The sequence below is a fragment of the Penicillium angulare genome, assembly GCF_028827245.1.
Source record: "Penicillium angulare strain IBT 27051 chromosome Unknown utg000010l_segment0_segment0, whole genome shotgun sequence".
Lineage (NCBI taxonomy): Eukaryota > Fungi > Ascomycota > Eurotiomycetes > Eurotiales > Aspergillaceae > Penicillium > Penicillium angulare.
In genome coordinates, this window is record NW_026623169.1 from 314,360 (window position 1) to 326,681 (window position 12,322).

Genomic DNA, 12,322 nt, shown 5'->3' on the forward strand with positions numbered 1-12,322 from the left:
CAAATTCAAAGGGCGCAACATCATATATCAAATTCCTATTGAGAACATGTTTAATAACTGATGCGATACTTCAATTAAAAAAAAGCAGAAACTATCTCCAACTCGCCGTCACAGTTGCTGTCGTCCCTGCACACCCTGTTGGAACAGTGTACGATCTGTTTGGATCGCTTTCCCATTCTACTGACGAGGAACCGTCCGTCTTTTCGATAAACTTGTATTCAAATGAGGTTCCCACTGGCAGTGTGACAACAACATACCATAGCGGATCTGAAGATGTGTAGTCGACTGCAGAAAGAGCGATGGCATCATCAGTGTCCCAGTCACCTAGCGCACTAATTGAGCCGGAGATATAGACATTCTCCCCATAGGTGGTAGTGACGACTTCTTCAAATCTGACTGGGAGAGCTGTTGCCTGAGAGCAAGTAATACTGGTTGAGGTGGAGGACTTGGTGGTTGTGGATGTGGTCGTTGCTGTGGTTGTTGCGGTTGCGGAACCACCACAGAAGGCGGATGCAGATGAAGCCAGCATGAGAACACGAGGAAGACCAGATGCCATTGGTACAGCTATGTCACCACTAGAATCAACTGTTATAGATGTACAGGTGTATACCTCCAGTAGCTGGACACCTGAAGAATATCCACTGCCGGTAAGTGTTAATGTATACGAGCTGCCACTAGCACCGTAGTTAGAGAGAACGGTGATAACTTGTGAGCCGCTGGCTCCTTTCTTCATGGCCAAAGTATGACTATCCTGATAAAATGGGACATTCTAAGGAGAAAAACAGCCAATTAGTCACATCCCATGTACTAGCGCTGTAAACTAACCTGAGTAGTGATATAAGACGAGTCGGAAGATATAGCAAGCTTGCGAATCTTGTTAGTGGTGGCAATGTACTCGTACAGCTCGGCGGTTGTAGAGTATCCAGAGAGCCATGTTGCCTCTCTGTTATCAGGATCATTGCCTCCGCTATAGTGTTGCTCTTGGCCTGCGTAGATAATTGGAATACCATCTGATAGGAAGACAAATGAGATGACATTCTTGGCCTGAGAGTAGTCATCAGTGTAGCTGATGAACAAGTCAGTATTAAATTGTATTTCTGTAAAAATAAACGAAAACATACTAGGCAAATCGTGGATTATCATGATTCTCAATGAAGTTGCCAAGAAGCGTGGGATCGGCACAGTCTGAGGCCACCGATTCGATCATGTTGTATAGATCGCTGATGCTACCACTTGAGGATTCGAAAGCGTATAGTAGCTGATAGTAGCTATAGTTCTAGTTAGAAATGAGGTTAAGAATCTTTCGGCACGGAATTGACGCACATTGGATAATTCAATACTCCATCCAAGTAGTCTTGGTAAGGGCAGGTGTATGCTGGGTCCCCATCTAGGACTTCACCGACACAGTAGACGCCTGCAGCATCATTGTAGCCGGGCCAGAATGACTCTTGAACATGCTTCACAGTATCAATGCGCAGTCCATCAACTGAAGGAACCATATTAGCACCGGTTTATGATATTTATTAATTTCAAGGTGTACATACTGGAATAATTAGAGATCAAACTCGCCACCCAATCATACCATATTGTCTGGACGGATGACAGAGTTGTGTCAAGATCGGGGAGGGACACAGTAGTATCACCAAGCCAACAATCTTCAACGTTTGTCTGGTTGTCATAGTTGCTGATCAGACAATAGGAGTGGAAATAAGATGAGGAATCGAATGGATTAAAGACACTGTAGTCGACAGTATTGCCAGCTCCATCATATCCCTTCAATTTATATGAGTATTAGAATTCCAATTTGACTGCATGTGTCAAGGTAAAATGGCGACATACCATATGATTTGCAACAACATCCACCATGAGGTACATCCCTCGAGCGTGCAAAGCCTCTGATAATGCCAGAATATCATCTGCAGTACCTAAGTTGGCATTGACTTCGTAACTATTGTTTCATAAGTTAATCCATGCTTATTACAATGCAAAAATATGTATCTTACATCTCCTGCTGCCAATATCCATGATATGCTTCTCCATCTCCGGTATCCTGCGGGAGTTGCTCCGTAACAGGTGTGATCCAGATAGCTGTGAATCCCATGCCCTGGATATAATCCAACTGAGGAAAGGAAAAGCATTGAGTATCACATTAAGCAAATGATATAGGAGAAGCTTACGTGATTAATGATTCCTTGCCAACTGCCACCGCAATATATCTATAAAAATTAGAAGTTTGGAGATAATCGCAGGTAAGAGGGTCATACTCGGTCTGAGACATCGCATGCAGCAGTAGTTGAATTATCGGTTCGGCCAAATCTATCAGTCAAGAGAAAGTAGATAGATTGGCTGCGCCATTCAGCAGGTGTGAGGGCTACTGCAAGTTGCGCAAACAACAGCGCTGTCTGGACAGCGGTCTTGAACATTTTGCTCGCAGAAAGAATAAAGATAGAAAACGGTGATTCGGAACCAGAACCGTAACCCTAGTCCTGTATTAAATATACCCTACATCCCTGCTCTACTTCCCTGATGTCAACTCGACTGTCCTCTGTCATACCTGATGATTCCATGTTTCTAGAACGGATACCATCTCCGGGCCGCAGAAGCATGTCTTCATGCTGCACCCCGCAGGGGAAATGCAGGCTCAACAGCCCAATAGTTTAAACTCGGAATAGATCAACACGCCTCTCGGAAATTCTCGAGGTTTATTCTTCGTCCGTCTTTTAACCGAGATGCATAACGGTGATGTAGAACCGGGAATGAGATCAACTGCCGATGACTAAAGAGGGTACTCACCGACGGGGCTATACCTCGTCAACACAAAAAGAGGAAATGATCGCGGTCGGTAATTAAACTACTGCGAGGGACGGCGCTATAGAAAAGCGCCAGGCTGCAAGAAGAAGCTTCTCCGGGTCTTCTTGCGCCCAAGTGGAGTGGGGATTTCTTCAAAAGTCCGCCTTTTGCACAAGTCCGTTTGTTCTATTGGTCCTGGGATAACGGGTGATGTTCTCTTCACATGTCGATCGCGTCATGGTCAAAACGCCCTGAAGATAAGCGAAGCCGAAGAGTCCACGGTCGGGGAAGATGCATGGTGTTGATTGGTTATGGCTAACTCGTCAGCCCGCAGGGATTGGGGATTTTAGTCGACAGGGGACGGGAAAACTGCGGGGAAATGAACGGAGTTGCACGAAGCGACATGATTGAATGCCGAAGGGTGCACTAGACCCCCTGATGGCGATCCACAAGGATTCAATTGCATGGAGGAGAAGGATCGTCAGGTCTGGAAGGAGAAGAAGTGGTGGAAAACTGGGAAAACTGGGAAAACTGGGCAAATCACAGAGAGAAAGAGAAAAACAAAAACATTAAGCAAGATTTAAAGTGAGTTAAAGTGGGGAGAGAAGTGTCTATCATTGCTGATCTATGGAGATGTTGATCAAGTAGATCATAGTCTATATGTGACTCGCATATCAAAAACATACGACTCTGCCCATGCAAATAAAATTGTTCCATTACGTCCGTGACAGTCCATTGGTCATGAACTATTGTGACTAGAAGGAAAAAGAAGCACTAGAGGAAAGGGCGAAACAGCCACCACGAAACAGCCACCGGAGAACCTTGGAATCTCCGCTTTGTCGCGTCAACTCCACCTTCCAGATGGTCCGAGCACCTGTAATCTTAGCTGCAATCCAACTGCATGGCGTATGGCGACAATGGGAATCAAAACTGAACCAAACCGAGTTCAGATTCAGCAGCGTGGCTTTGCATCTATTGGTCTGCAAGGATATAAAAGGGACATCCCTCCTACTATAAGTCCAAAAATCAACATTCACAGGATCGCAGTTTCATTCTAAAGACAAGAACACGACTTTGACCCATGGCGCCTCATCTGTGGACCGCGCTATGTGCGCTGACCTTTGGACAAGCTGTGATGGCGAGCCCACACATGAACATCAACCTGGCAGCTCGTGCCACTACTAGCTTGGCTAGCTGGCTGGCAACTGAGACAACTGTCGCAAAGCAGGGTATTCTTGACAACATTGGGTCCGCTGGCGAATATGCTGCGAGTGCCGATTCTGGTATTGTGATTGCTAGTCCCAGTACCGATAGTCCTGACTGTAAGTTCTGCTCTTGCGAAAGACATACTTTGAGAGAATTGTGAACTTGCGTTTGACTATTAATAGACTACTATACTTGGACTCGGGATTCAGCCTTGACAATCAAATGCTTAGTGGATCTGTTCGTGAATGGCGACACAAGTGTCTTGTCTGTGATCGAGGAGTATATCAATTCGCAGGCGTACATCCAAACAGTTTCCAATCCATCTGGAAGTCTCTCTGGTTCAGGCCTGGGCCTGGGAGAGCCCAAGTTCAACGTCGATGAAAGTGCTTACACTGGATCATGGGGTCGACCTCAACGTGATGGTCCTGCTCTTCGGGCTACTGCGTTGGTCAATTTTGGCAATTGGCTACTTGTAAGTTTGGGAGTCGAGTTTTGCTTTTATTGATGTTTAAGGTATCCACTAACGCGTTTTTATATAGAACAATGGCTACACTACTCTTGCAACAAGCTACATTTGGCCGATTGTGCGCAATGATCTCTCTTATGTAGCTGAATATTGGAACCAGACTGGTTATGGTGAGATTCCAATGTGAAGAATCAAATTTCTAGACAACTAAGATCTAACTCTGAACCTGCACTAGATCTCTGGGAAGAAGTTTCAGGATCCTCCTTCTTCACAATCGCTGTGCAGCATCGTGCTCTGGTTGAAGGTAGTAAATTCGCCAGCGCAGTGGGCTCTTCTTGCTCATACTGTGATTCCCAAGCACCACAGGTGCTATGTTTCCTCCAATCATTCTGGACTGGAACATACATGCTCGCCAACACTAACAGCGGTCGTACGGGCAAGGACTCCAACACTGTGCTCGCCAGCATCCACACTTTTGATCCCGCAGCAGCTTGTGATGATACTACATTCCAACCTTGCTCACCTCGTGCATTGGCAAACCATAAGATTGTAACTGACTCTTTCCGCTCGGTCTACACACTCAATTCTGGTATTGCCGCTGGGGCTGCAGTTGCAGTCGGTCGCTACCCAGAAGACAGCTACTACAATGGAAACCCTTGGTATCTGTGTACTCTGGCTGCTGCTGAGCAGCTTTATGATGCTTTGTACCAGTGGAACCGTATTGGGTCCATAACTATCACTAGTGTGGACTTGAGCTTTTTCACGGCTATTTACAGCTCTGCAGCCACTGGGACTTACTCCTCGTCTAGTGCAACTTACTCTTCTATCGTGAGCGCTGTTAAGACCTATGCTGATGGATATGTGAGCATTGTGGTATGTGATCTCTTTCTAACAGGTTTCATAATGGAAAGAAACATTGAACTAAGCAATAATATAGGAGGAATACGCTTACAGCAACGGATCACTGTCTGAACAGTTTGATAAATCCGCTGGCACTCCCCTCTCAGCCCGTGATTTGACCTGGTCCTACGCGGCTCTTCTGACAGCAAATAACCGCCGAAATTCAGTCGTTCCTCCATCTTGGGGTGAGACTTCTGCTAGCAGTGTACCAGCCACATGTAGCTCGACTTCAGCTATTGGTACCTTTAGCACGGCTAGTACAACTTCTTGGCCCAGTACATTGACAGGTGGAACTGGCACGGTCACTACCACTACCACCGCAACAGGAACTGGAACCACAACCACAACCAAGTCAACTTCGACTACTAGCACGACAAGCACTTCCTGTTCCACCCCTACTGCGGTGGCTGTTACTTTTGATCTCATCGCGACAACGACATATGGTGAGGATATTAAGATTGCCGGATCCATTTCTCAGCTTGGAGACTGGGACACCAGTGATGCTGTAGCACTTAGTGCGATCGATTACACTTCCAGTGATAATCTTTGGTTTGTCGATGTTAGTCTTCCTGCGGGTACGGTCTTCGAGTACAAGTATATCCGTGTTGAGAGTGATGGAACTATCGAATGGGAGAGTGATCCGAACCGTTCGTACACTGTGCCGGCAGTTTGCAGTGAGACTTCTGTCACGGAAAGTGACACTTGGAGATGATTGTGAAGACTTGTTTATGAAAGGCCCAGATGTTTGGAAGAAGAAGGATGGTAGAATACTCGGTCGCTTTAAGAGGATGAATGTATATGATTGACCAGGTGCTTTCTCTCTAGTAAATGATATTCGCCTGGGAGCTTGAAAACTGGGTATCGCTTCGAAAATACATTGGTTTATCCAAGAAAAGACCACATGCAACAATGGTAAATAAGAAATAAGAAGATAGTCTGAGAGTATCAAGTGGTCTTTAATTTAGAGCTGGTGATGCCGGATGAACAATCCCATGACAGCAGCGCCTAAAGAGCACGCCAATGAAACAACTAAGGAATGATTGGTAAGAGACGATTCGAATCAATACGAAAAATAAAAGGAATAGGAATGGGAGGAACTTACTATATGTGTGCTTGAGGCCAGCAAGGTAACAGCTCACGACAATCTCACGAAGACGACCTCCGAGATGGGCGATATAGTTTGTATCGGCCATTGCACGTTTAATCACCTATTCAATTTAATAAGTAAACGTCAAGATAGGTACCAATGGAAGGCAAGGGGGGTTAGGGGTCATACCCTTTCTGAGCCGGGGCCTTGAAGATTGCGACGAAGTTGACGCTGGAATTCGGTCCCAAGCACTGAGTTCGACATTGTTATACCCGATGTCATCGCAAAGCTAATTATTAACATGTATCCAGATGTGGCCATTGCCATTTCATCTGGGCGCAGTGTAGCTGTCATTGCGATGAATGCAGAGGCAGCGGCCATTCCAGTGCCTATCCCACCTGGGAGAATATACAGGGATTCCCATGGACCTGTATGGCCGTTCCAGCGCAGATAAAGCAGGACGTACGAGATTGATGCGACCAAGCCGGAAAGTACGAGGAGAAGTCGGTAATGACCTGTCTTTCGAATGAACGCCCCTGCTAATAAGCCACCGATGGTGTTTCCAACTACTGCAGGGACCATGTGAATACCTGCGTTGGTGGTCGATGCCCCCTGTGTTACTTGGAAGTATAGGGGGACTGCAAATAACATGCTCAATTGAGCGGTTACCTGGAGAGTGCTCAGAATATAACTTATTGCAACATTGGGTCGGCGGAGGATTCGCAGATTGAAAATGGGGTCTTTGGCCACATATGCCTCCACCAAAATGAATGCAATGAGCAACAGAAGACCACCGGAGCCTAATAGAACCGCGAATATTGAGTTCCAGGAAAACGACTGTCCGCCTTGATCCATTAGGCCGATTAAAGAAACAATCGATGTCGCTAATAAGCCGGCTCCCAGAAAGTCGACCTGTGAGAGCTTTGATTGGCCATCTTTAGTGGAATCATCCGACGACTTTTGTTCAATATGGAGCTTGATAACAACTAGAAAGGCAGCAAATGCGACAAATGGGGCTTGGATCAGGAAAGCCCTATAAGAAACAAGCAAGATGGTAAGTTAGAGGGTGAACTAGGTAGTTTTGTGCGTTATGATTCAGTGTCCACGTACCATCGCCATCCGATCGTATCACTCAGCCATCCGCCCAATGGACCTCCTACGCTGCGGCCCAGGGTCATGGAAATATTCACATAGGCTCTCCAGCTAGCCACATCTCGCCTGGGGACAAGGTCTATATGTTATCAGCATTCTTTAATCCTTTTCGCGCAAGCGTCTCATCGGGACACAGAGAAGGGGAAGTATCACCTGTGATGATGACTGAGCTGATTGTCATAGTTCCTGCACCGCCCATGCCACTGATCGCACGACCTAAGATGACAATCCACATTTCCGAACCAATGCCGCTAGATTCAAAGGTCAGATAAGGGACTAGGACTGCATTTCGGCGACAGAGAGATTGTTCACATACCAGATAATGCACCCGAAAGCAAATAGGAAGTATGAGATCAAGAGGAGCGGTTTGCGACCGTAGATATCGCTCAGTTTTCCGTACTAGATACATCCACTATCAGTCCATATTCTCTGCGCAGGTATGCTTTCGCTTTTCCAACCGCTGTTTGTGGTTCTTCGTCTTTGGGGGTGTTGACTTACCATCGGCTGGGCGGCGCAAAGACCCAAGGAATAACCCGTTGACAGCCAGCTCGCATCGCGCAATCGATCAAATTCCGAGGAGATCCGACCTGCAGCTGCGATTACTAGAGTCGAATCGGCGTTGGAAATAAATTCGCCTAGAAAGAAGCGATTAGATTTTGATCGAGCCGACAAGGATTGTCTTTCCGCGTACCGAGCAATAACACCGCGATTATAGTCCATACTCCCTTTAATGGTGTGATTTGGGAGTTTGCAGGAGGGGTCGAGGGAAGTAAAGGCGATTCCTCGTCATGAACGGCATCTTGATGATTGTCGATCGCCGATTTTGACGTTTGTGGGGAGTCCGGGGTTGTTGCTGCTGTCGTTACTGCTGTCGTTGTTGCTGTCGCATCGGTGCCATAGTTCAGATTGGCCATTTCGAAACAATCTCACGGCTCTTTGGTCACGGCGATCCGGAATAGCGAGCAGTAGAGTCGAATAAAATGAGAGGATATCCGAGAAGGGAAGAAAAGAACGACAAAGGGTGGGAAATTGACAGAAGTCATGGATTCGCTTGCTGTGTTGGACGAAATCGATCCGCCATTGCCGATGAGCCCCGACCGGGGGGTCAAATTGACGAGCGCATTGCGTTATTTGAGTCGCACCGTTTAGCCCAGACACTAATAGCCCAATTTTAACTGTCCAAGACCAAAAGCCAATGAATTTGAATAGAAAATGTGTGTTCTCATCGGGATCGTAAAGCACGCCATATTGATAGTGGGGAGCGAGGCTGACAGCATATCAAACTCCGGATAAGAGGGATTCACGATGGATTAGAGTTGATGTGGGTACACAAGCCTGGAGGGGACTTGGTGATTGCGAAGAGGTGGTCATTGCGGACGATCAGTTTGAAAAATATTGTATGCAGATTGACATATCCGCCTCGTGGATGAATAGCAGAGTCCGTGATTAGAATGCATCATGGACGTTGTGTGGAGTGGGTGGGGTTGTACTTCCATGAGGTCTGGAGAGCCGATGGGGTGCGCCATACAAGTATGGGATTGCATCATACGCCATTCTCCACTCTCATCTTAATTGAGATGAGATAACAAAGAGCTTGAAGGAACAGACTTAACATAGAGTTGAAACTTCAGAACATGAGAAGCATATGAACATGGAAGAGATCGAAAAGCAACAAGTATTCAACGGAAAGAGGGAGAGAGAGAGACAAATCACGCGTCATGAAGTTGGTACCTTGATGCCTTGTCGCCTTGACACCTGAGGCCTAAGGTATTAATATATGATCAAACAAGACAGACAAGACAAACAAGACAAACTACATTAAAGCCTAAGTTATGTATTCCACAAGCGAGCAGGCCATACAAGCAAGTAGGCCACCTAATCTAACTATTAACGTATGTGTTAAGTGAGTTGGCCATGTAAACGAGTTGGCCACCCACCTGAACACCTAAACTTTGAACATATATATCTCCACCAAAACACCATAAAATTGACTATATAAGCTATCTATCTCTATCTAGATATGCGTTTCTGTTATACCCCTTGTTCCCGTAAGCTCCATATTTCAGTAATACCCTTATATGTGGCTATAAAAATAATAGTAGCTATCGAATCAGTCTAGATACTAGTATTAGAATTAGGATTATTTTTAGAAGGATAAAAACTATGAAGACTCGAAAACAAAAGAACTTTCTGTATGGTTAACTAAAAGTATCAAAGATGAGAAAAGAGAAATAAGGGAGGAAGGCTCCCACGCGTTATCGTACAGAAGAACGGACGGGTTGTGGATCATGTGATCCTGTCACATGATCCCGGCTCAATCAACTCGACATCTACCGGTTCGTTACAGTACTAACCGGCCCCACAATTTTTCTTTCACAAAAATAATGAACCCTCGCTTACGAGGGTCCGCCACCCATATGGAACAGATCACCCATATGGAACATTTTTGCTAAATCGTACTACAACTACTATTTACCACACCACCATATAGTTAATTAATTAACTAAAAATAATAAACAAATCAATCAGCCATTTTAATATTAGAATACAAAATCAAGTTAATTTCCCCGGCGTTTTTTGGCTCTTCCATGCTTCCTAATTTCAACCAATATCTTCTTCCACTTCCGCTTCGTCTTTTCTTGATCGGCTTTTTCAGTCAATTTATATTCTTTTAGCTTCATTTCTTTGATCTGGCTTGAATTGATAATACCAGTGATTTGCGTATAACGGCGAGAAGCATCATATCTAGCGTGACGTGCTCCCATAATAGCTTGTGTAGAATCGAATTCCCGTTGCAGTTGGACAGCCAACATTGCCTGAGTCTCAGCACCCTTTACAAGCTTTGCTAGCCCTTCTTTAAAACGTTGAGTAGTAGGATCATATTGATTAATACGATCGCTAATTCTTCGAACTCTCTCAGCGGTTTTTGGGGTGCTAAACTCAGTATTTTGTGAGTTAACTGATGGTGTATCTTCCCGGGATATATTATCATAATATGGATCGTACGAATCCAATTCATCGGTAATAAGCTTAGAATTAATTGGCCAAAGGCCAGTTAATCTAAACCCAAGCTTGATTGTATGTGGCCGGAAGGTTTTGCGTCTGATTTCACTGATTGAATGTAGGAATTCATCCTTTGAAAATTTACGGCATCCAGTCATTGTAGCCGCCTCAACTGCCTCACTATGCCAGTGTTTATATACACTAAACACTCCAACATCGAGAGGTTGTAGTATATGGCTAGTATGTGAGAGTAAGAAGAATAGAATGATATCATTCTTCTCACAAAATTCAACAAATTGACGCGTTAAATGTGATCCAAAACGATCGCATAAAACTAGCCTCTTTTTCCCAATGGTACGAGAAATTGTCCATTTATGAAACAGCTGAATCCATTGATATGCTAATGTATCATTGATATAGCCAGTATCAGTTATAGCAAGATGCTCGTCGTCTTCAATTTTATCAAACCAACGTAGTAATGCTTGTTTAGCGCTTAGAATAATCAGCGGTGGGCATGTAAAGCCATCAGCCGAAACAGCCTCTAAAACAGTGACAGACTCGCGATTGGTAACTGAGCCATTAAATAGCTTCTTTTTTGGATGTCTTGTGATAATAAATTGATCGCGACCGACGCCAATTTGGAAGCCAGTTTCGTCAAAATTGTAGATATCTTGTTGACAGATGCCATATTTAGCCACTATACGTTGATAGTCTTGAAACCATCTCTCTATAACGGATTTATCCAGTGCAGTAGCTCTTTCAACATCAAGAGCTCGCCGACGTCGTATATAGTACTCAGGATACCGTTTAAGAAAACGCTTTAGCCAATGGTCGCCAATTTGTGGGGGATCTGTGGTGGTGTCGGTATGATCTTCTTCCAGAATTGAATCGGCAGCAATAGCAATTTGACGGCGATTTATTGATGCTCCGACCGCATCAAAATAATCAATATATTCACATAAAGCCTTCTCCTGTGCAATACTAAGCTTCCGGCCATTAGGTTGTCGTTGGAAAAGCGATTTTCCACCTTGCCAGCGCCGACGAAGACGGCCTTCAGGAACCGCGAATTCTCGCGCAGTCTTCCTAATATTAGGCTTAGATTGCTCAGAGAGAGACTCTATTGCCAGCTGAATCTGGTTCTCTATATCTTTATTGGTTTTAGGCATTGTTGGTGGTGTGGTAGATGATAATAGTGGTTGTGGTAAGATTTAGAAAAAATGTTCCATATGGGTGATCTGTTCCATATGGGTGGCGGACCCTCGTAAGCGAGGGTTCATTATTTTTGTGAAAGAAAAATTGTGGGGCCGGTTAGTACTACTAGAAGAAAATTCAAAGATTTAAGCCCTGGAGGAATCACATCAATTAGACGATGAAGTAAAAATCTGGAAGATCTTAAAGGAAAATTGGAGTATTGGAAAACACTACTGCTGAGATACAGGTACTTGATCAACGTGTGTATTGTTTTTGCATAAAATCCCACACCCGGATGAAGAGAAACAGATATACATACTATGCACCTATACAGTACAATTTTCAACGGCGATACTTCATAATGCTGACTTCCGTGCATAGTTTCATAATTTCGGTGGATATTAGACACGTAATCCGGACGTAAAAACTAAAAATTGAAGACTCGGCAGCATCGGCACCGGCGTTGGTGCGTCATCCCGACTGTCACTGTCATCAAGCGTGAGAACTTTAACCTTAACCTTGAACTG

General features: G+C 44.8%; 4 protein-coding genes across 4 annotated transcripts; 1 reads left to right on the plus strand and 3 right to left on the minus strand.

The window, feature by feature from the left end:
• Positions 1-91: 91 nt before the first annotated feature.
• N7478_012147 (putative alpha-amylase) lies at positions 92-2,423 on the minus strand (the record flags this gene model as incomplete). Its single annotated transcript, XM_056928361.1, has 9 exons — positions 92-769; positions 826-1,066; positions 1,122-1,268; positions 1,324-1,486; positions 1,545-1,773; positions 1,840-1,948; positions 2,004-2,119; positions 2,178-2,216; positions 2,265-2,423. The coding sequence occupies 9 exons, from the start codon at positions 2,421-2,423 to the stop codon at positions 92-94; spliced, it is 1,881 nt and encodes a 626-aa protein (XP_056773469.1).
• A 1,448-nt stretch (positions 2,424-3,871) lies between these two features.
• Positions 3,872-6,074, plus strand: N7478_012148 (putative glucan 1,4-alpha-glucosidase; the record flags this gene model as incomplete). Its single annotated transcript, XM_056928362.1, has 5 exons — positions 3,872-4,112; positions 4,179-4,468; positions 4,536-4,632; positions 4,698-5,335; positions 5,400-6,074. 5 exons carry the CDS (start codon positions 3,872-3,874, stop codon positions 6,072-6,074), a joined length of 1,941 nt encoding a protein of 646 aa, XP_056773470.1.
• A 249-nt stretch (positions 6,075-6,323) lies between these two features.
• N7478_012149 (uncharacterized protein) lies at positions 6,324-8,515 on the minus strand (the record flags this gene model as incomplete). The annotated part of the gene is made up of 8 exons (XM_056928363.1): positions 6,324-6,391; positions 6,465-6,570; positions 6,639-7,482; positions 7,560-7,680; positions 7,755-7,852; positions 7,918-8,000; positions 8,100-8,236; positions 8,293-8,515. 8 exons carry the CDS (start codon positions 8,513-8,515, stop codon positions 6,324-6,326), a joined length of 1,680 nt encoding a protein of 559 aa, XP_056773471.1.
• Positions 8,516-10,159: 1,644 nt separating this feature from the next.
• On the minus strand, positions 10,160-11,770 carry N7478_012150 (transposase; the record flags this gene model as incomplete). Its single annotated transcript, XM_056928364.1, has 1 exon — positions 10,160-11,770. One exon carries the CDS (start codon positions 11,768-11,770, stop codon positions 10,160-10,162), a length of 1,611 nt encoding a protein of 536 aa, XP_056773472.1.
• Between the last annotated feature and the right edge of the window lie 552 nt (positions 11,771-12,322).